Raw genomic sequence first — 25322 nt, forward strand, 5'->3', positions numbered from 1 at the left:
TGTAGAATGTATATATTCGATAATGTTATGTGCAGAGGTTTAGACACTATTTACTATCTATTTAATGAAGTACATTTTAGACAATACACCATTTACAGAGTAATTGTGGTCACTAATTAGATTTGTGCCTGCTGTGTTTTGAAACATAGTTGCGCAGGGATAGTTAGGTCTTATGTACATATAAACTAAACGTTCAGTTAATGTTAATTTCATGTTTTGGCGCTCAATAATCAATTGTAGATTAAACAAAACCGAAGTCATTCAAGTAAATCGGTAATTTTTGTGACATTATCATTTTAACAACGACATGACTATATTATACTCTAGCTACGCATCCCGTATGTTTTGTTGAATAGGATAAGAAAGTGTTGTCCGTATTTCTAAATTCAAGTTTCATGGTTACATTTCCCTGCTTGTGACCTTGAAATGTGAGATATAACAAAACAATGTTAATCATAGTATACCTTTGACCTTGAAATGTGAGATATACCAAACTAATGTTAGTCATAGTATATATTTAGAAAAGTGCAACTTATTATCATGTCTAGGCTTGTAAAGTGCAAGGCCGGGCAGTCAATAATTTAACAGGATGGACAGCTGGTCGGTCAATGTAGAATTATAATATTCACATCATGAAACAAACGTATAATTAATTAGCCAATAAAAGTGTCCGTTTGTACGTATTTGCTGAAAGAAAGACGTTACTTATTTTTCCCACAAGAGCAATAAATGCGTGATATAGAACCAATATGACAAGGGTATGAATATAACCCTTCCTTGGTAAGTGGTAAATGTGAGGACATTTTGGAAAATAATTACTTTTCTTAAATATATTCGTCTTAGACATCACATACTAAATGTAAGTAATACATGATTTGTGCTTATTTATGCAGAGTATCTATATTTTTACTTACTCTTTCTTTTTTTTCTCTTTCTTCCTGAAAGAAAAGAATAAGTCTGATATTAGAGAAGATGATATTAATCCCTTTAATATGCTCTCCAGAAAGGGAGATGATACGCATACACAAATTCGTCATACTCGTAAATGGAAATACAGGGCAAAATACACAAAGTAAGTCATTACATGAAACAAAGTAATCCCAAATAGTTGTCGTTTTAAAAAATATATTGTACGCTTTGCCTCGTATGTAAATCTTTGAATGGGAACTTTTCTTTCCTTTCTTTATCATGTAATGTTTCATCAATTTGGTACTATATAAATGTAGGCAAAAAGTGAAGTGCGCCGCTAATTACAACAACAAATTAAACGGCAGACAGCCTATCATCAAATATATACTGCCTCTCTGAATTTTTGTGTTTTATTATTTGTTTCACTGTATTTGCCATCAAACTGTGTGTCTGATTATCAAGTCACTCATCTCTCAATTGTCATGTGGACTGATATAAGAAAAACTTACCGCGGATGCGGTAAGGTGTGATCAGGAAAGCCGGCAAACAAAACGATTATTGTTTTATTTCAGAATATTATAACGTTTTCAAAAATGCTAATCTGCTTATTTTTCGAAGACAATAGCTGTCATTCTGTTTTCCAAATTCATGCTTTCTCTTTCAATATTTGATTAATGTATATAATTAAAGAGCTTTGTTACACAAATGATTGCAGAACCTTTCTCTCTACAGTACAGTATATCCAAAATGATAGGTCAGTACATTGGTATAAATTGGCAGTGTATGTTTAATTCTTACATAAAAATGATACAAATGTGTTTTGGGTATGTGCTGGTTTGGACATTCTTGAAAGACAAAGTTAATATCAGGTTTCCTCACTATTCTCATCAAGGAAAATGAATAGGTAGTACATTACGCAAAGACGACACTGTCCTAATTAAATGCACATTGCACACTTGATACGTCTTCCAGCAGATAATGCTTTGTTGATATTTGAATATTAGAAGAAAGGAAATTAAAAAACTTGCACTTTTCATAACAATTCATCTTATACTATGAGATTGTTAGAACCTTTCTCTCTACATTAGATCATAAAATATTATTTTCGTTAATCGATATAATTTGAAAAAGGAAAGAAAAATGCGGATCAAGCACAGTCATAGGACGCAAATGCTATTTCACTAGATTGGTATAAATGGGCAGTGTGTGTTTAATTTTTATACAAAATAATGATAAACGATTGTTTTGTGTCTGTGCTGGTGTGTACATTCTTCAACGATAACGAGAATCTGATTAGAAAATCTTACACTATGGGTATTTCAGACCACTCTGAATACACTTCTTTGGAAGTGTTAGACAACGCCAACTGCATCATTTTTGTCAAAGTTGATTGATTCGTGTTCATATATATGGGGCATGGACTTACATGCTATAATTATCGGAGTGGATAAGTATAAAACGTGATCATTTGTATGACAAAACAAGATGTCAACCATAGTCGCGTGCACATAAGCACGTAATATATCTATTGTTCTAACTATATATATACTGGTTGAATCAAATGAACCATTCTTAATGCCAAAATATGTATTATATGTTGATGATGTATCTGTAAGTTTTGTATCATGCGTCATTTATATATCGCTGATACAGCTCATTCACAATGTCATGATTCTGACAAGACATGGTTGTAATATCTCCACCGAAATAATTTATAAACATCAAATGTATTTTAGCCGTAAATTAAAGATGGATGACAGCAGTTAATTCGACTTTATTTAAAGATTGAAGAAAGTGCGATGTTTAAATACAACGATATTGATGCAATTAACGTATGACACCAAGTTCAATGGTAGCTAAAAGCACAATATCAAAATCAAAAGTACTAATGCAAATATGATCCACACATCTGCTAAGATATATTCCTATCATTTGACAGACTTTCGATTAAAATTAAAGTAAACGTTTTCGGTACCGAAGCATTAAGGGATAAATTAATAAACAGTTCCACTTTGAAAACATCAACGATGAAATAAAAATGAAATGATTAAATACAAATGAAATGATTAAGTACAACTAAAATGATTAAGTACAAATAAAATGATTAAGTACAAATTAAATGATTAACTAGAAATAAAATGATTAAGTACAAATAAAATGATTAAGTAGAAATAAAATGATTAAATACAAATAAAATGATTAAGTACAATTGAAATGATTAAGTACAAATAAAAAGGCTATGATGATACTGTATATAATATTTGTTGTATTCACGCATCATTCAAATTAAAATTTTGTATTGTAAGGAACACAATCTAAAAAACACAATAAAATGGTTTTGGATAAAATAGCAGATGGAAAAATGACTGTTTGATTTTATGTTATTATAGGGTTTAACGCCATTTTTCAGCACAATATAGGCTATACATGACGGCCAGTATAAATGGTGCAGGAAGAACGCGCGGAAACCCAAAATAGAACCACCGGCCCACGAGGAGGTACAGGCGTGAGATAGCAGTGATCCGTAACGCTGAGCGCTATAGACCACTCGGCCACTAGGGGCCCTCTGTGATTGATTGATATAAACGATATAAATGATTTAACAATCTTGACGACGGGTCCGGTTGCCTAGTGGTTAGAGCGTTCGCCTCTGATGCGGGAGGTCGCGGGTTCGAACCCCGGCCGAATCATAAGAAAGACTTATAAAAATGGTACGAGCAGCTACTACGCTAGACACTCAGCATTAAGAGGTTAGTGTTAGGACTGGTCAGGATAATGTAAATGGGTGGGTCATGACGCTATGTCTGCGGCATGATGTTTGTACGTCATCTTTAGGAGCAAAATCATTGCGTTTATCACGACATAACTGATGTGCTGAGTAATACGTATTTATTTTAAATAATAAAAAATTGACCCCTACATAACCCTTACTTGTAAGGGAAAGTAAATAACTTTTTTTGATGTCGTTGTTCTTGCTCTGGGTTAACGCCATTACTCAGTGAAATATAGGCTATACATGGCGGCAAGTACAACTGGTGCCGGAAAATCTACGTAAAAAAGTCTTCAAGAATCACCGACCCAAGAAATTCTACTAGCAAGCTTTCTCACATATCCACATTGGCCGAATCCGAGACTCGAACCCACGCGGACAGAGGTGAGATAACCATGATCGTTAAAGGCGACCCGTTTTCATTTATTTGGTTTAGAACTTATCTCATAATGTCGAGGTTTCCTCTGATATTATTATATATTACATCCACATTTGATTTTGAGTGGGTAATATGGCATTCGATACATCTGTCCAGTCTGTGCTTCAGCATAGCACACCTAGAATGTTGTTTTCGTACATAAAGTCTGGCCTTACTTTTGACAATTGAAATATTCAATAAAGAATCAGATGTTAAAATATCAGGAATCAGTTATTGCAATAAATTTTAAAACTAGTGTGCAATTTAAAATGTTTTTTTTAGATCAATGGCGGATGGGAGGATGCAATTGTGGTGCATACAGTATCTGATGAAAATGCTGTTTTTTTTTACCTACGGCCTTACGGGGGATACCGCAGGTAACGACTAGGATTGTCCAAGAATATCACAGTACCTACTGCTGACAAATTATACTTGAGAGTGACAACATTTTGGACAAAATGCTGAGATTGCAGATGAAGTTGGTGTAAAATTGATAACCTCACAAACTGTGTTCTGTGGCATGAATAGGATAGACGATTTTTCAAAATACCTCTATATATACGAACAGTACGTTGTGTTTATTCCATAATCTTGAAACCTGTTTCTCCTCAACTTGAATTTCTAGATTTTGACATTATCTGCACAATTAGCAATATATCCACCAGTCAGTATAGTAAATTGTCAGTTGTCAATTATGTCAACTACTATATATACATATATATAATTTATTAATAAATAGAGATAAACAGTTTTAGTAATATTTGTATTATTTATGATACACGCTTATTAGAGGTAAAGAAAATAAATAAATAGAAAAAAAAAGAAAAAATATCAATAAAAAAAATTAGAAAGATAAATATATAGAACATATATTCTAATATAATCTTTGCAACTGTTAATGAAGTTATCAGAACTCAATTTATATAATAAAAATATGGTGTGCAAAACGCTTGCTATCAAGTATTTTATAAATAATTAATTATTTTATATGAAAATTAATTTACAAATTCACTTTCATTTTTAAAGAATTAGTAAACTTATTTGTATGTTATTAGATTATACTTTTACCAATTAAGATTTTCTGCAAAGTAAAATAATATGAAATAATCATATCTAATTGCAAACAGGGGACATAATTCAGAAAAAATTACTAAATGTCATATAGCGTTTTTGAATTTAGACCTTTTGGATATACCGTGTTAAGACGGTGAATCCAATAGGTTTCCTTTAGTAGACGTTCCATTTCATAATGAACTTTAACAATAGGTTGGAAGGAGAAATCTTGCAATGTATGAGAATTTTTGTTAAAATGTGCGGCAGCATGAGATGAAAATGATTGATCGATATAATTTTTTATATCTGATCCATGTTGGTTCATACGTTTAGATATTTGTTGACTGGTTTGTCCAACATATTGGATGCCACATTTTTTGCATGTTATCAAATAAATAACATTTGATGTTAAACAATTAATGTCACAATGCATATTAAAAGTTTCTTTCGTAGTATTACTATTGAAAGAAACAGCAGAGAGACTGGGCCCACCAGCTTTTTCGTCCAACAGGACCATCTATCAAAATCTCTTCTGATAGAAGGTCTTATTTCACAAAAATAACCCTTCTAGCCAGAAACTATGATGACTAAATCCTCTTTTCTGGATAGAAGGGTTATTTCGACAGCGATAACTCGCTATAAAAAAAAAAGTTTCTTGGGGGGGGGGGCACGACGACGACGTTGGTGGCCCAGTCTCTCTGCTGCTATGTTGTAAAATATTTTAGGATTTCTGTTGTGAATTAAAAATTTAAGTTAACAATAATGGCCAACATTGGAGAAGCACATTCCGCCAGACTAGCTCGAGAGCGACTAGAAGCAATAAAAAAATTTCTTCCTGTCCGTGATAGTGTCAGAGAAAAATTACAAGCACGGCAGCAAGCACAAGTTGAATTCACGGAAGGTACAACATAATTATTTAAACCCGTAATAACAGCGACTGAAACAATACAAACCGCTATCATAGGAAAACCTGATCCTGATAAACCGCAACAAAGTCTTCTTCAGGCAATAGAAGAACTTAAGAAGGCTCACCCGAAACCGATCAAAGGATTTAATTATAAAACGGATTTCGTTGAAGGTTTTGTGGATGAAATAAAAAAATATCCAGTCGGAAACAGAGATGAAATAATTACTTTTGGCGCTGCCGCTGCTGAGGCTTATCACTCTCGAGAAAAGTTTATTAAAGATCCTAATCAAACGGTAACTAAACAACAATTTCTCGATGGAATTTATAAAATAAAACGGGGTGTTGAACGGTTAGATACCAGTGATGCATTTTATCGAGAGTACATGTCAGGATCAGATCGATTTGATGTCCAAATGCGACAGACAAAACGGCATAAAAAACCAACTCGGAAAAGAATAGCTAAACTGCAAGTCGTCGCAGATCCAACAGAAAAAGAATCAGAAGAATTATATCGACTTCCTCCTCCGTTGCAGCAGACCCAACAAGAAACTCCTCGGGGTTTGTTTACGAAATTCGGTCTTGATAAAATAGAAAATACTATGTTTATGTCTCTTCCCGCTTTTGCTTTAAATAATTTTGATGACAGAGAAAAATTTTTAAGAAAAAAACGTAAACAAAAAATTGACACCTTCGAGAAATGGGCAGAAGCGGTATATTTTGGTACACAAGATTTACCCGTTGATCCAAGCGATCCTGGTTATATAAAATTTAATGAGAGATTGGCAGAGTTAGCATAGATACAACAACGAGAACAATCATCCTCCGATGAGGGAGCCATTCCAGGGGAATTTTTCGACGAACCTAAAGAAACATCCGGGAGCGGTTTAGGGTCTGGTTTTATTCCCTGCCCTGATAATATCATCAATGATGTATCACGGCTAGAGGTGCTCATCGGAGGAAAACGTGCCGGGAATAACTCACCAGAAATAATTAATGAAGCCGCAGATATCTGTCAACGACTATTTCAGCGTGGTATCATGGATATCGGCATCTACCGTGAACTTGTTAATGAACTCGCAGATGGTTATTACAGCGACTAGTTAGAGAGAACAACAATTAAATAAAATGATCATACACGATACTCGACCCAGCCCAGTCAGAGTAGTAAATTCACGATTACCGGTCCACAGAGCAACCTACGGAGATGGTCTCGGTGATGTTGTTACGGGTTTGTTTTCAAGGATAGCCCCTAAGGCGTTACCGATTGCGAAACAACTGTCGATGAAAGCGATTGATGTTGTCAAGGATAAAGCCCCTGGAGCAATTGTTAATCTTGCGGGTAAAGCATTCACGTCAATCAAGGACAGACTGTTACGGTTAGCACGTAGACCAAAGGCGGTTAAACCACCGCCAGTAAAATTGCCGAGCACTGAACTTATGCCCGCGGATGTTAGTAAAGTAATAAATCAATCCGCAAATCAAAAACTTGCGGCGCTAGTAAACCAAATACCCGAACAAATAAATACGAGCCTGATATCAGGAAGTGGTTTTCGTTTTAGACGACGATAATTTTATATAATGTTCAAACGTGTATCTGATCCAGCGTTCGATATGGATGCACCAATACTCAAAGATGAGTCCGTGCGTGATTATCAGTATTATTCCTACGAGGCAAGATCACCCAATCAACGGGGACGAATTGAATTACAAGTACATGATACAAGTAGATATTTCTTACCCGCTGAAGCATTCCTTGAAGTCACGGGTGAAGTTGTAACAGATGTTATCGCTAATACACCATACGATAATAATGTCCGAGTTGGTCTTGTCAACAACGGCATCATGGCACTATTCAGAAGTGCCTCATACAGCATCGATGGAAAAGAAATTGAAACGATTCAGGATAACGCTGACGTTGCCACAACAATCGTGGGATTAGCACGATACTCAGATGATTACACTAGATCAGCTGGTCCGACTATGATGTTCACCAAGGATAATACTGATCATCCTGAACACAGACCTTATGAAATAAGACAACCAAACAACCGTGCTGCTCCTCCTGTTGCTGTTGATACAGTAGAAAATTTATCATTTCCCATTCCTAATTACAATCTTGGTTTTGCTACACGTAAATTAATGTTATCGGGTAATCGTAGAAGATTTTCATGTGCAATTCCGCTGTCTCACATCTTTTGGATTTTGTAGAGGTGTCAGAAAGGTTATTTTTGGAGCCAAGCATACAGTTGTACTTGTTAGAAAAGGTGACGACAACGACGCTATCTGGCGAGACGGTACTGCTGGTGTTGCTGCCGGTAAAGTAGTATTATTCAAGCTTTCGTTGTGGATGCCAGTGATGTCCCCATCGATCACTGAAGAGCAACGGTTGCTCTCTTTCATGGACACAGGTGGTAAATCATTGATATCATGGTTGACAACATCTACAGATTCCATTCAGGGTGCCGGTGCTGGGCAATTCACGTGGCACATAGCATCACAGCAGGGGGTGTCAGCACCACGACATATTTTCGTAGCACTCCAGGCTAACTTAAGAGTAAATAATCAAGCACAATCGCATATGATATTTGACAAACTTGCTGTCTCTGAAGTTTCGCTGCGAATAAACGGACATCAAGAACCATCCGAGGATATAGTGATAGATTTTGGAAATAATCAAGTTGCACGTGCATATCATCGTCTGATGACATTTATGGGACGTGATCAAAATATTGATACCGGCTTGCAGATATCACAGTTGGATTTTACAACGTTGTATCCGATTTATTACTTTTCGCTGGAACATCTTGATCTAACCAAACAATCGGTCGTTGATATACACTTCAAGGCTAACGTTGGTGAGTTTCCCGCTGCAGTTCCTGGTCCACCTGCAGTTGCTGGTGGTTTTAGAGCAATCGCTGTCATACTCTCCGATAAAGCAATGTTGCTTGAAGGTGTTGGCTGCCGAATGAGAGTCATCGATGCTCCAGTGGAAAATATGTAACATTGCTAGCAGCAACGTGTAAACAATTAGATCAATATCGTATTAAATAAAATGTCATATAGTTACGTTAATGTGTCACTGACTCCTGGTCAGGCGAAGAAATTACAATCGAAAAACGCGAGCACATGTGGGACATCAATAACGTTAAAGCACGATCAGCTAGCGGGCGGTCCAAACAAGCTGTCGCTGACTAAAACTCAGCTAAAACATTTCAACAGCGCGAAGCAGGGCACGACTGGAGTTCGACTTGATCTCTCTCCGGCCGCGGTCAAAGATATGGTCAAAAAGGGAGGTATATTTCCTCTTCTCGCAGCGATACCAGCACTGATAGCTGCTGCTGCTCCCGCAGTCGCAAAGGCAGCCGCGTTAGGAGCTGTTGGAACCGCAGCTGGAATGGCACTAAAGAAAGCCACCGGGAAAGGATACAAAAAAAAGGGATCCGGTCTAAGACTACCGGGAACTCCGGCGTCATGGTATCCAAAAAGGTTTTGAAAACACTTCCAGCATTGAAGCTTCCGGCTTCTAATTTTGATTTACTTAATGCTGCCTCACGGTTACGCATAAAATCCTTCAAAGGTGTATTTATGTGAGATGAATTACCAGCACGACCGAATAATCCAGAAACAGGAATTATTAATCTTGACAACAAGGAAGGCCCTGGGACTCATTGGGTTGCTTACGCGATCGATCCGCGTGGAATTATCTATTTCGATTCGTACGGGCTAGCACCGCCAGATGAATTTCTCAGGTACGTCCAAGGATTTCCAATTCCAGTTTGGCAGTCAACGTTACCAACACAAACACTATCCGATCCTCCGATATGTGGTCAAGAGGTTTTGAATGTTCTCGCCGCGATAACAAAACATCCAGCGATTCCTCCTCATAAAGTCGTGCATGAATACACGTTGAAAAATCATCAATGATTTCCAAATTTAAACAACCCCATAACAGATAATGGTTGATATTTACGGAAGATCAAGCAGAACCAAGGAAGAAAAAAAAGATATCGATGTATCAGCGTATGCAACCAAAGATGAAATTGATGATCTTTTAAATCTGACCGGGATAGACCCAGATGAGGTTGTTATTTTTCAGGATAGGCACGGCAAACTAAGAACCAGTAACATTAAGTGGAATGACATAATTCGCAGGGTTATTGGAGCTGTCACGGACAACATCGTTGTATTCATTTTACAGCGGCAGAATCAGAGATTCGTCGATATCAATTGCGATGCTGCGAGATGATGCACGAAAAGTCGCAACGGAGCGTGTAGCGAAGACCGGTGATACAATGACAGGTGAACTCAGCATGAACGGCAACAAAATAACCGTGCTAGCGACACCGGAAGGTCCCGAAGATGCCGCAAACAAACAATACGTAGACACCGTTGATGGTAAACTAACTACGTTGCGGGCAGAGTATGATGTTCACGTGGGCGCGTTTACAAGATTTCGAAGAAACTTTCAAAAAACTGGTGAGACCGTGGATAAGTTCTTTGGGACTCCTCCAGTCGTCGATGTGAAACTCGTTGATATCAAGACCGACATTGACACGATCAACCAAACACGGCAGGATATCGTATCGGGAATTCCTGAAATCGTTAACAAAACCAGTTTGATTAAAGTCCCCACTGGAGTTACCCCCGGGCATATCACCAACATCGTATTCACGGTATCATCGGGATTCGCAACGTGGTCTCGACAAAATAATTCACTCAAATACACAGCAACAGCCACTGGCGTGTACAGGTTGTCTGTGTTTTCAGCCGTTAAATTTGAAATCTTCACAACGTTTCCCTGGAGACATTCCACCGATAAGTATTCCGGGGTTGTAACTGTAATACTAAACAGCGGAACCGAAGAAATATTTATACTTGAAGCCGCAGACAAGAAATTAACCGCAAGATCTTACTGGTGGTGTTTGGAATTCGTCGCAGAAACACCTCAATTGGTTCCCGCGTAATTGAATAATGTCAACGACAACGTTGAAATCCGAAGGATTTCCAGATGCTCAACAATACCGGTATGATCAGGTACGCGAATGGCAGTCAACGTTGAAAAACACCATTGACAGATGCGCAACAAAAATAAAAAAATACAAACGCCGTGTGACCGCGCTGGACATAACAGTGTATTCGGTATCCGCGGTAGTTGCATCCACGGGTGTGCTATTGTCTGCGCTGACACCAGTAACTGCTGCAATCGCTATCACAATCACAATTTCTGCCTCAACGACGATCGCACGAGTCGCCAACATCATCGCGAAAAAAATATCTTCGTGCGCGATAACAAAATTACACGAGTATGCGCGGGTAGCCAACGCGGCCAACAGCGTCTACTCGAAATTGTCCTCGTTGATATCATCCATCGTAGACGACAACAACATATCAGATTCCGAATTCACGCTGATGTCCAGCATTTACAACGATTACGAGCGTGCAGCGAATACTGAAACCGCAAACGGTTTTCATTTGAAAACCAACAATAACAATAATGACGGAGATACTTCAGCATCGAGCGCTACTCGACATAGTCGCGAATACAGCTCCGGTAAAAACATCAATGATATCAGTGTCCTCGACGCAACCTGAATTCGATATTAATTTTCCAACTGCAATTCCAGTAAGTGAAATAGCGCTGGCACAATTACGAGTATATCACAGTTGGCCCAATATCAGGTCGACATCATTTCACGGACAGTTGCCAAATAACTCATTTGTTTTTTCGTATCAGAATAACGCTGATGGAACCCCAGATTGGAACGTCATTGCGTTACCCACTGGGAGTTATCAGATAGAGGAAATCAACAAAGAAATACAGCGTCAAATAAAACGTATCACCGGAAAAGAAGCAAAAATATCAATCACTGCACACGAGCCAACGCTGTCCACGATCATCGAAATCTCAACACCGGGTTACGCCGTTGATATCTATAACAGTTCAATCAGAACAGTATTAGGATGGCCTCGAAATCCACCACCGGCAACACCGATACCACCCCCTGCACCCGAAAAATCCGATTATATCACTGACGCGAAGTCATATCACGGAATTACACCCGGTTATAGGTCGCGTCTGGATGATATAAAAGGTGCAACGGTGGATAGGTGGATCCCGCCTCTTAGTGACGGCGGCGATATTGTGTTGACTTTTACTCGTGCAACATATTCAACGGGAGTGGGAGGATTAGGATTTCGTGTTTATCTGAGCGAAATTACTGAATTTTTTAAAACTATTAATGTGGCGCACCGCACGCAACTAGCGCATCTACGGCAACGCTTCCAAGAACATCTTTCCGATGTAACAGGTTCACGTGGAGAAATTATTAAGCAAATCGAAATATTAAATCAGATTGCTGCAGATATGGAATATATTAACCAACGAATGATTCAGGTAGTAACTAACAGTAGCTCCATCATTAAACAACAATTTTTGGATAAGTACTCGCTGACCGAAGCTGAACTGCCGAATTTTAAATTACCAGGATATGTTTCCCCGGTCATCTTGCGAAAATTCGTCACTGATATCGTCGATGAATACTTCGATGACATACTTGCACAATACAAGCGAATACTACCAGAACCCGTTATCTTAGCACACAATAATTCCACAGCGAGCGATGGCCGGCATATTTCTCCGGGCATCGTAGCAATCACTGATGTCGTCGCGGTCAATCTTGTATGTGATGTCATCGATGGCAGTTACAACATAGACACGACAACATCGAATCAAGCCCAGCAAGGGTTTATACTGTATTCATTTACTCCTAGAGAGCCACCTGGATTTTTGATTGTGCAAGAGCCAATCAATCCGGTATCGTTGCGGTGTCATAATCCGACGCTGACAAGGATAAATGTTAAAGTCACTGACCAGCAACATAGACTGTTGGACCTGCGTGGGGAGACTGTTAGTATTAATTTGCTGGTGAAATCTAAAGATTTCCATCGTAAAAATACAAAATATTTTTCAAGGACTTTCAATTAATAATATCATATCATAATAATGTCCAAAAGATCTTCGAATTACCAACAGTATGATGATGATGATGAAAATCTCTCTGACAGTGAAACACAAAGTGTTTCCGACGACAGTGATTTTGTTGTCAGTGATGAAGATGTCTCTGACAGTGATTTTATTGACAGTGACAACGACGACGATGATAGCACTGTGGGAAACGCTAACGACATCACCATCAGCGACAGCACTGTCATAATAAATTATATTAAATGAACGCTAAAATAATAGTATGTATCAACACGTGAAATGTTCCATCGTTGACAAGCGCGCGCTTGAAGAATTCATCCGAAAAATATTTACCGGAAATCATTCCCCGGGCGGTGTTAAAATAATCATCGATAAACACGGCAATGATGACTTTTTACTGACAGATTTTCAGCTGAAGCAACTCCGCGAAAACAATATCACGATGAATACTTGTGATGCAGACCAAGTCCTCAATGTTGCTCACTCGTGCATTTCACGGGATCATCTCGATAAGATCCTGCAGTGAAAATCCTTTGAAAATATTTTAGTTTATATATATTTTTTTACCACTGACAATTTCGTTGATTTCATAGGGGTATTTGCTAGTAAAAACCAGAGAAACAGACCAAAGTTATGGATTTGATAGGGTATTTGCTAGTAAAAATCAGAGAAATCGTCCAAAGTCACGGATTCATAGGGGTACTTGCCGGTGAAAACCAGAGAAATCGTCCATTTTCCTTGATTTGATAGGGTATTTGCTAGTAAAAATCAGTGACATCAGACAGTTGCAAAACAAATACTATAATAATTATTTTTCCTGCGGGATTTTATTTTTTCTTATATTATTTTTCTGCAACAGTCCAAAGTCGTAGATTCATAGGGGTATTTGCTAGTAAAAATCAGAGAAATTGCCCACGTTGCTAATCCTGATAGGGTATCAGCTAGTAAAATCCAACGAAATCGGACAGTTGCACAATTTGGACAGTAAAAAAAAAATTACTTTTTTTTACTTTCGATTTCACTTCTAGGTAAAATGCAATCAAGGTGAGGTATTTACTTCCTCGTCAGTGACTTCGTCATTGGTGACAAAGTCATCCTTGACTTCATCATCCTTGACGAAGTCAAGGGACATACAATGCTTTAATTTCCGGACCCGATTGTTAATTATCTTCTTTGTTTCATACTCGGCTGCCAGTGCCAGCCTGATCTTTTCGATTGCACGAGACAGTGGAACAAATTCATTTATTTGTGTCTCCGCTACGCTGGCTAGCGATTTATACAAATTATTTTGGATCATCTTTATGAATCGATATTGAGCAGGAAGAATATAACGCCCTGCGCGTTTAGCTTCGTATAATGATTCAAAATCTGACAGAATAGTTTCAACATTTAGTAATATATTAAATCCGTGTTTTTCTAATTTTTTAATAGCATCAATCACATTATTGATATTTTCTTGATTCATATTTATATATATTTTTAAATATTTAAAATAAAAAAACATCACATCTCCTTGAGCTTCTAGGGTGTCTTATGACATCCTACCAAACTCAGGAGGGGCGGAAACACTACCCCCGATTGAGCTCCTAAACTGCCAAATAACAGTCCAGAAAGCGCAGAGGGTGTGTTTGCGAAACGACGAGACATTCCCCATTTGTGAACCTCCTAGCTTACCATTTGATATGCTAGCAAGGCTCATATGGGACAACACATAACATATAACTTATCCTAGTACTTAATTCTAACTTATCCTAGGGACGGTACAAACATATAGTAGAAGCATATTTACAGCAGCAGTTGTATTTACAGCAGTAGAAGCTATTTACAGCAGTTACAATTGTATATATAACTTATCCTAGGACTTAATTCTAACTTATCTTAAGACGGCACAAACATATATAACTTATCCTAAGGACGGTATGCGGAGTTATAATTCTACATCCAACAAGTTTGCACACGTACCCCTGAAATCAACCCTGTTTTGGGGTAAAAGGTTATCCCGAAACGGGGCGATAACGGAGAAGGTTGTGCAACTTCGTTGGGTTTCGAAACCCCAATATGATATCAGGACGATATTGTATATAAACTGACTGTTACCCGAAAGTTCAGAAATAGCTCAGCGTGATTTGTTTAAAACGTATTTTCTTAAATATGATCACATGGAAACCACAGATGAACCATAAACCCGAACAAGTGTAATAAAATAGCGATATTGTCTGCGAAAAAAAAGATAAATATACGTTTACCTGATAAAATCCGGAAGATAAAATCATTCTTGCGCAGTCACCTTGACTTGTCAAGGGGAAAAAACAAGGGAAGTTATTTACTTCCTTCTGCAGAAAATCGTCTGCTCGTACCTGTCGGTGACAACGGGGAAATAATTGTATCATTGACTTTTCACGCAGTCGCTGCAGAGTTATCTACATAATAAAATATAATCCAGCTATCAAACTTACTTGAAAAAGTTGATTTGATAACATTTTCTGCGACACGTTGAACCGAACGCGGTCCAATACCAAAATACTTCGCAGCTAAGCTCATTGAGCGAAATATATTTTCTTTATTAGTATTTTTGTTGAGAGATCTTACAGCTGTGGGGATTTTTGCAAATTTACCAGTGCCACCTCGTGCAGAATTCTCACTTGGTGTAATGGCTTGCAGATTCTGAAGAGAGTTATTAAGTTTATTATTATCTTTGTGATCAATTACAAGACCTTTTTTGATCTCTCCGCGGAAACACTCGAACACAAACCTGTGGTTATAATAATGTTTCTTTCCAGCAGCAAATTGGAGATAACCAGCATTATTAACAACACCAACTGGTTTTTTCAACCTACAGTGTCTCACTATTCCCTGTCGTGATGCTTCATAATTTTTAATGGTTGGATGTGAGACAAATTCTTGGCTCATTTATATAATAATATATTTGTCTAATTTATAATTTGTCTGAAAACCTAGTTATATAATCACTCTCGGATTTTAGCGCGTCTCCGTTATTTTTTTATTGTAATATCGCTTGAGTTTCCGGTATCGTTTCCCCCCGCACCCCGCACATAATTGTGTTTTACCCCTGACACCAATGCCACATCGCAGGCAACGAATAGGTCCTGTGCTTCCTCGTTTATGCTCTGTATATGTTCACCGCATAATTCCTTCCTACAGGGCTTACCACAGACTGTTACAGATCCAACTTTTAACCATCTGCAGTTGTTCATTGTATATATAATATTTTCTTATTTAAATATTTGTCTTAAATATAACATGGAAGAGTTTTCGAGGTTATCCACAGTTGGCGCTGGGAGATTCGATCTTGACAGGCTAAACCCGGATCCACGACGACGGCACCTAATCTGTTCGATATTATCAACGAGGGTAAAAAAGAATTCAGCGACGACGGCGCATCTCATGTATGGTCGACATTTAAAATTATCCGCGACGAGGACATCATCGATGCTACAATGACTGATGCCCGAGCAAAAACAATTATTGATTATATTGATTTTCATCAACGTGAAAAGAAATATTTTTTCAGAATAAAATTTATTGTCAACGTCGACGACGATACGTGGATTATCCGTGACAAACTCGACCCTGTTCTTGCTAACGGAAAGACCGCTCTGTTAAGCAGCAATTGTAAACCAGGAATGCTGACCGGGATTGATATACCATATTACGCTCGAGCGTATCCTGTAACCGCAGTCATTTACGGAATATACCCGGTAAAAAAAAACAAAAATTGATAAACTCGCTCCGATGCGAATGACTGCGTCGACGACTACGTCGTTGGTGTTGAATTGTGTAGCCGAGCGAGTAATGGAACATTTTAAAAACACAAAACGAGGAAACGGTTTAACCGACCTGCGACGTAAAAAAATAACATCATGGGGTGAATCGGTTAAAGATACCGGGGCAACAATAAATGATGTTGCTGCGCTATCAAGTAAATTAAAATACTCAATAACAGTAAAAACACTAACCGGGGAAATATTATACAGTTCGAAGCATTATAAAAAGTCAGGAACACCGATTGAAATTATTGATCATAATTCGCACGCGTGGACTGATGCGGTTACAATATTTCCACGAGACCGTGTTGTCAAGTTTTATCGTGGAAACATATACGAAGTTATTTACGCGCTGAGTAAAACCGACCTTGTATCGGTTTGGTTATTTAGGAGCTCTGAAGATGGCGACTATGATCAATTTGTGAGACCCAACGGAGAATTATACAGAACAGAATCGTTGCACCAACAAATGAAAAAACTCGCAAAAACGTATATGAGAGATGCTAGCGATGAGCAATTATTGATTAATTGTTTTACAGTTCCAAGTGTTGCCGCTCACGCCGCCAGAGAAAGAAATTCGTGGAGACCAACCCGAAGTCAGTTTATTTCGGATATACAATTAAGTTGTGTCGAGTATGGTCATGGCGGGTTGTGGAATACCCGATATGACTACCGGGATATGATTTCCGTGGATATGATTGCCTGCTACCCAGGAAGCTTTCTCGGAAACGCGAGTGCCGCGAATACTTTGCGCGGTTTGGACACCCCACGAACTCGATGACACGAGTCGCCGTAAACGGCAGTTTACCCGACTCTGACCTGACAGGATTTGCTCGTGTGACTTCGTTTGAATTTGCCACGGGACTTCATCCGATTTGTTATGTTTGGTTTGGCAGACACTTCGTTGAAAAGCGCTGGGTACCAATAGTGTTATTGCGATACATGCTTGACAGCGGCATACTGGTATCGTTGACTGTCAGCGAATCAATCATATGTTATCGACCGCAGACATCAGTTTGGTTGCCAACACCGGAGCGTGTTACCCTCGAAGAAGTTATCGGCGAGTATGCACAAGAGTGTCCAAATACCCCAATGGATGTCATTGTCAGTGAGGCTCCTAAAATTCTCAAGATCAAACTCAAAAACAGTGAAATCACAGCGAAAGATCTTGGACGAAGAATAATCGGTAAATTTACTCAGGGTGCAGCATTTGATCATAAAATGCATCACTCGCGGTTGATTATCGATGAAGCTGAATTGGATTTTATAATCGCCTACGCGGTTGCCAGAGACATATTTTGTAACAGGGAGGATGTGTTCTTGTCCGACGGGAAAAAGTTGGGCACAATTGTAAGTTATATCGACGGAGAATCGCCTCAATACACACATTTGAGATCTTCAATGCTGGCTTATGTTTCTATAAATTTGTTATCAATGGTAAATCGATTTCCTGGCCGTTACCATACTGGTATGGCAGTCAGAGTTGCCACGGATTCATTTTACATCGACAAGAAATATTCAGAATCACTGACCAATATAATGAAATTCTGCGGCGGAGATGAATGGGGTTCGCGGAGAATAAAAGCCGAGATGTTGCACGAGTATTGTGAATCCGCTGATGTTGCAATCGAGGACGATTATTATAAATCAACAATGCCAGAAATATCTTCCGCACCGTCTGTGGATGATCCAATCACCAGACATAAAACTGTTTATTTAAACGGGCCGGGCAGGTCTGGTAAAACAACTCGAGCGATTGAATTATTTCGAAAATCAGATATGATTGTGCTAACACCCACACACAGACTTGCCAGAGAGATGAAACAGCGAGGAGTCAATTCTTGTACTTATCACAGCTTTTTCAAATATAGCAGCGGTACGTGGACGCCAGATCGAATGGAAACAAAATATATCAATGATATAATAATTTGGGATGAGATATGTACGGTGCCGCTGGAAACGTTAAAAACATTTCTTGATTGGCTGCTAACGAAAAATACCGCAGTGATTATGTGCGGCGATCACGGTCAACCACCTCCGTTTGTCGGCGCATCTCCGCATGATTGGCTGAGGAATTTTGTTGATTATCACGAAGAAGTGTCTGATGATTACCGAGCACTTGATGCAACGCTGAAAGAATTTAAAACACTAATCAGGCTACAACCGAATAAAATTCAATGTGAAATCATGCGCGAGATGATTCCTGAAACTTCGATGAGTGACTTTTTACGCGTGTGGAAACCAAACGATTTGATAGTGGCGAGTAGAAAGATAGTCAGAGACACACTTCAACAACAGCTATTTCAGTTACAAAAAAAAAAGTTTCCAATGCTGCCAACGCCGTTATGTTATAGACCAACTGATACACGGCTACAAAATATAGATGTTGATATTCCAGGAAAGACAGAGAAACAGAATTTAGTATTGAATGATATTGTGTTAGTTGACATCGATGCTGTTGAGGATGTACTAGCGATGAATAAATCCCCGTGGACGCTAGGATACGCAATGACCATTCATTGTTCTCAAGAACTGACTATCTCTGATACAACTGTCTGGATCATTGATGATCGAATCGAATGGTCAAACTTAGTCTACTTGGCGGTGTCCAGAGTCAGAAGAATATCTCAACTGCGAAGAATTGTCTTGGAAAATCCTTCGGATTTTAAATCAAACGCTGATAAAATTAATAATGAAAACAACAGCAACATAATAAGAAAAAAACTCGCCGGTTACAAACAGAGTGACAAAAAAAATAATCGCGATTTTGATCTTGACGATGACTTCGTTGTTGCGCTGAAACAACAGCAGAATAATCACTGTGCGAGCTGTAATTGTATAATGCTATGGCAGTATTCGAATAAAAATTCAAGACAATTTACCGTAGACAGAAAAGATAACAATCGCGGTCATACACGTGATAATGTCATGTTGACCTGTCTTGAGTGTAATCCACATCGGGGTGCCAGCGCTAATTAAGTCACTTCAGTGATTTTGGCGGCAATTGTGTGTCATCGGGAATTACCTGAAGTTGCTCACGGGTGAATCCGCGTTGAGGAGCAGTTGAATCCAACCTGTAGATTGCTGGTCTGCCAGTGGATCTTGTCACGGTAGATATGCTGTGTGTGGTAACACTCCAAATGGGATCAGTCGCTCTTCGTTTACCACCTTCAAGTTCGCCTGGTTCATATAAATATCTTACAGTAACATTACCCAGTATTTGCTGTTTTTCTTTCTTTCGTTGTAGTGGTATAATTTTTTTCGTGATCGCGATGGAAGGTTTCATGTTGGTTGTTCGAGTTATTCATTATTTAGCGCAGTTATCACACTTGGTAATCTTGCAACCCATTCACGCGATCTCGTATCCTGAATAAATTCCTTCGCGTATTGATATCCAAATAACCGCTCAGCAAGTGTTCTATTGAATCGCTCAACAATTGCCTGATCGCGGTGAATTTCAGAGTGTCCTCGTCGTATGGTGACGTTATGTTGTTTCATCAACGATGATACTGCACCTTGAAATTCTTTGCCTGGATCAACTTGTAGCAGATGTGGCCATCGTAGACCACCTTGTGGTCCGGGTCCTCACCGATAAATTCTTTCAAACGCATAAGCAACCTCAGATGCTGTTTTAGTCGTTAACGGTTCCGCATCTTTGTATCTACTGGCAACATCAACTATGGTTAACGCGTACTTGTATGTGCGTCTTCGGATAGTATCATGTGGCAGAAATAATATATCAGCTTGATGAACCTCATTTGGCACACTAACATCGAAATGCGCGAAGTGAATTTGTTTAGGGCGCGGTAGATAAATTTGCCATATTGCCTGTCGGGATAACCAATTTTTGGCAACCGCGCGAGTTACTGATGCCGCGCTGGCAAGTTTATCAATTGCTGCGTTACCTCTCCAGTATCCGCTTGGGGAATAATAAATCGACTCCATTATATACCAGTACCTAACGCTAATTTACCTTTCATTGCGGATTTTATCAACCGGGATGCTAACTTTTCTTTGAAAGATTTATCAGGGATGGCATTTAACGCATGAATTAATTTCACGTCCGCGAGATGGCGCTGTTGCAAATCTTTGCTTCGGTAAGCTACATCATGAGCATGGCACGCTGCATCGATAGCGTTTATCGGATACTCACCGGGTTTTGGTTGATCCTGAGCATCAAGTCTGATATCAAGTCGGGTTCCTGGACCACAGTAATTATATCCTGGAAGATGTTTTTTCTCCTGGGTATTTAGCCCACGGAGCTCCTGGCAGCGCTGTTAACTTGGCTGCGATATCACCTCCGCTTTTTTTTTAATAAATCTAAATTTTTTTGTGCCACATCGTTCACACTTGCCTGTAAGCGCTTGTCGATTATTTTTTGTTGTAATTGTTGTCGTATCCGTAGTTGGGGTACGTGCTCAGCATTTCACACAATATAAATTCATATTATTTGATGATATATCTAATGGAAATCACTGACTTTTCCGCGACAAAGCGACGAGAGCCAATCAAGCATAACTCAGTGTTACCAAATTCAATCCGAATGATTATCATAGGTCCATCTGGGTCGGGTAAGACACAGCTGTTGTTGAATTTGATAATGAAGAGGATGAAATGGGATAAGCTATATTTGATTGCCCCGTCTGTGGACGATCAGCGATGTTATCAAGTGCTAAAAGATTTTAACGAGAGTGCAAAAACAATCAGTGAGACCGACGAAAACGTAGTTGAATTCATAACTGACATAAATGATGCACCCGGCATTGATGACATCGATGGATCAATTAACAACTTAGTTGTGTACGATGATGTCATGCTGGATAAACAAGCAAATCCCGCCAGGATATTTTCCCGTGGGCGTCATAAAAACACTGATGTCATTTATGTAACTCAGCGGTATACACAAATTCCAAAAGTGATCAGAGATAATTGTAACGTTCTTGCAGTGTTTAACGGAGTTGACGCACACACGCTGAGAAATATTCATCAGACTTGGTGCAGTGATGACATGGACCTCAATAAATTTAAAAATTTCTTTAGTCATGCTCAACGAAAACCACACGGGTTTGTGACGATAAATTTACATGATCCTCGGACACGATACCGAGTTGGGTTAGATACATTTTTTAACTAAAAATCCTAAAATGATTAGCAGCAGAGAGACTGGGCCACCAACGTCGTCGTCGTGCCCCCCCCCCCCCAGTGAAGAAACTTTTTTTTATAGCGAGTTATCGCTGTCGAAATAACCCTTCTATCCAGAAAAGAGGATTTAGTCATCATAGTTTCTGGCTAGAAGGGTTATTTTTGTGAAATAAGACCTTCTATCAGAAGAGTTTTTGATAGATGGTCCTGTTGGACGAAAAAGTTGGTGGGCCCAGTCTCTCTGCTGCTAAAGTAGTATTTTCATTAATAAATGAACAGTGTGAACATCTAGGTCTATTACATTTAGTTGATGATCCTATTTTATATGATGGTTTTTCTAATTTGGAATTAGTTAGGAAATCTTTAAGATTTTTAGTCCTTTTATAAGCAAGTGTGGGTTTGCTTTCTTGTAGCGATTTAACACTTGCTTTACATGATAAGTTTAATAAATCCCAATATTTATTGATAATTTTACCTATATTAGGCAAACTTGGATCATATTCAATAACAAAAGGAATGATATCTTCATTTCTGTTTTTGATTTTATATTGTAAAGATTCAAGCTGTGTAAGAGAAGATACTTTTTGGAAAGCAGTATTAATGATGTCAATAGGGTAATTTCTATTTAAAAAATACTGACCTAGCTCTGTCAAAGATGATTTAAAAACAGCATCATCCGAAATAGTTCTTCTGTATCTTTTTGCTTGACTATGTGGTATCCCATTTTTACATGATTTAGGATGGCATGAAGAATATTCAACATATTGATGAATATTCGTGTTTTTAAAATAAACCATGGTAGTAATTTCATTATTTTCATTTTTCATGACATCAACGTCCAAGAATGAAACTTTAGTTTTAGAGACATTGAATGTAAATTTTATTGTCTGATGTAATTTGTTTAAATTGTCTATAAAGTAATAAAGGTCTTCTAATGAATAACTCAAGTTATAGTATTAACGCCTTATACTAACTTGACACCTTCATTGAAATATTGTTACTGCATAATTTATTTTAATATATATATATATATATAGATATATATATATATATATATATATATATATATATATATATATATATATATATATATATATATAGTAATCGAATATTTGACGGATTCAACATTAAACAACTTATAATGCAATTGTTTCTGTTTCCTATGTTACAAGGATAAATTGTGTATAATGCCGATCAACGTAGACAAGTACACAACAACTATTAGCATACGTTGATTATACTCAACGAAATAACTTTATTCGATACCCTACTTCTCTAAGCATTCCTAACACTGTGAGAGAGTATCGAATCAAATGGCTTGAAACAAGTCAGTAGAAGACAATATAATCTGAAACCACGTCTGCTTAACTATTTATATACCAATGTTTGAAGACTAAACATGTTAATATAGGCGAGTATCCTTTTCGGAAATCAGTTTGAGTTTGATAGATTACCTCCCTTTGACTTGTCCATGCAGTCCGTCTTTATTCAAGATAGCGCTGACGTTCTTATTTAGCACAACGATGTGTGGAACGCCTTTATAATTAGAATGCTTGACAATTTTGGGATCATTTAATACGTTTTCTTTTTGTTTTTGACAAATACTAACTTGACCCATGCATGCCTGCCAGATTGAAACGCAGAATTAGACAAATGGGTCAATATTGGAGTAGTGTATATCACAGTGTGTGTTAATATCTCATTGAACATACCCCAGATTAATTACGTATAGTTTAAAGTATTAACGCCTTATACTGACTTGACACCTTCATTGAAATATTGTTACTGCATAGCTACTTTGCTGGAGATAAACTCCTTGCTCCTTATTAAATATCAATATATCTTAACTGGTCACGTAGCGATAGAAACCGTGCAGACGTTGTATCTTGTGTGGCTCCATCATTGCTTCAGGGACTACGCATCGTGTATGTTTTATTGAATATGATAAGAAAGTGTTTCCGGTATTTCTACAATTTTATTCCGCACATGGAAACAAGTTTCATTATTACAGTTTCCTTCTTGTGACCTTGACGTTTGGGATAAAAAGACAATGTTAGCCACATTATACATTTAGAAAAAGAAAGCCACCAATTATCATCTCAGTGCTTGTAAAATGTTTGACCCGACAGTCAATAATTTGGGCTAATAATTTTTTTTCATAAATATTGTCATATTAGAAATCATACAATTGTAAGTAACGCATGATTTGATATATTTACTGAACGCAACTATAATTTTACTTACTCTTTCTTTTTTCTCTCTTTCTTTCTGAAAGAATATGATAAATCTGATATTAGTCAAGATAAAATATCCCACATATTTGCTCTCAAAAGGGGAAATATATACGCATGAACGTATTCACAAATGAAAATCCAGTGTAAGGCAGGACAAAAGTATATAAATGATGATGCATAGTTGACAATTCACTATAAAATCCTAAAACTATCAATACAACGTAGGATAGTGGCAATAACATAAACCATCGACAAAGTTTTTGTTGCATGACTAAGAAATCTTTGAGCACATGAACTAACATTAATTTAAATGTTGTGTCTCTATTTTCAAACAATACAATATGGTCACGCACAAAAGCTACAAATATATACATTTTTGGTGAAGCCATGACGTATGAACTAAAATCCCTGTTTTGTACAGAACAAAATTTCCTCGTGGTACATTAATGTTAACCAATCATCCAAATTATATGCACATTTAAAACCTTAATGTCTAGACTCCGAAACAGGATACTTAATTTCATTACCTTCTTGTAGTATCGACTAACGTCAAGTACGCTATGTCACATTATGTATCTGGGTAAAGTTTTCTGTCAACATCTCAATATAGCTTGGAATGGTAAGGACCGAATAATCAATAATTACCATAGCATAGCATGCACTTTTTAAACGATTACGATAATTTGGTGGTCGGTAAAGCTCAATATGTACACTTAGTGACGGAGAATATATTCACACCTGTAAACGTAGAAAACTGCATTATCAGTTTAATGGGGGTTCTGGCTCACTATTTTCTGCGTGAAAAAGTGAGCGATGCCATATTGATATATACAGCTAGGGCATCGGGGTTTCTGGCTCAATTGTTTGTTTTGTTTTGTGCGTGAGAGTGTGTGTTTTTTTGTGTCAGTGTGTTCATAATATATATTATCGTTTTTGTATCCATGTGTGTATTCGATGACGAATCTTTGAATGCCATACGTTAATTATCGTTTGCCATCAAAGGAGCACGTCATGTTGTGTTAATGAGTAGCGTAGAGATGTGATCTCAGTGGGATTGGGATGTTCTCATGGTCTAATACTGTAGATGTCCTGGTAGTGTGCTTGTCTGCAGTGATCGAT

General features: G+C 37.9%; 1 protein-coding gene and 1 non-coding gene across 4 annotated transcripts in view; one reads left to right on the forward strand and one right to left on the reverse strand.

Moving 5' to 3' along the window:
- The window catches only part of LOC149771688 (E3 ubiquitin-protein ligase TRIM45-like), a 131590-nt gene that overhangs the window by 74341 nt on the left and 31927 nt on the right, over window positions 1-25322 (reverse strand). The window contains exons 6-8 of one of the 3 annotated variants that reach the window (XM_089948220.1): window positions 24214-24237; window positions 15289-15399; window positions 915-938 (exon numbers count right to left, since the gene is read on the reverse strand). The exons of 1 other annotated variant lie outside the window; for it this stretch is intronic. In XM_089948220.1, coding sequence (XP_089804346.1) covers window positions 915-938; window positions 15289-15399; window positions 24214-24237 — 159 coding nt within the window. The remainder of the gene's footprint in view (window positions 1-914; window positions 939-15288; window positions 15400-24213; window positions 24238-25322) is intronic. One more of the 3 variants, XM_089948222.1, reaches the window with a different exon arrangement.
- Window positions 3527-3599, forward strand: Trnaq-cug (transfer RNA glutamine (anticodon CUG)). Its single transcript has one exon. It is a non-coding gene; the product is annotated as a tRNA-Gln (tRNA).

Source organism: Sinohyriopsis cumingii, unplaced genomic scaffold (genome assembly GCF_028554795.1).
Source record: "Sinohyriopsis cumingii isolate HCF-2022 unplaced genomic scaffold, ASM2855479v2 utg001725l, whole genome shotgun sequence".
NCBI lineage: Eukaryota > Metazoa > Mollusca > Bivalvia > Unionida > Unionidae > Sinohyriopsis > Sinohyriopsis cumingii.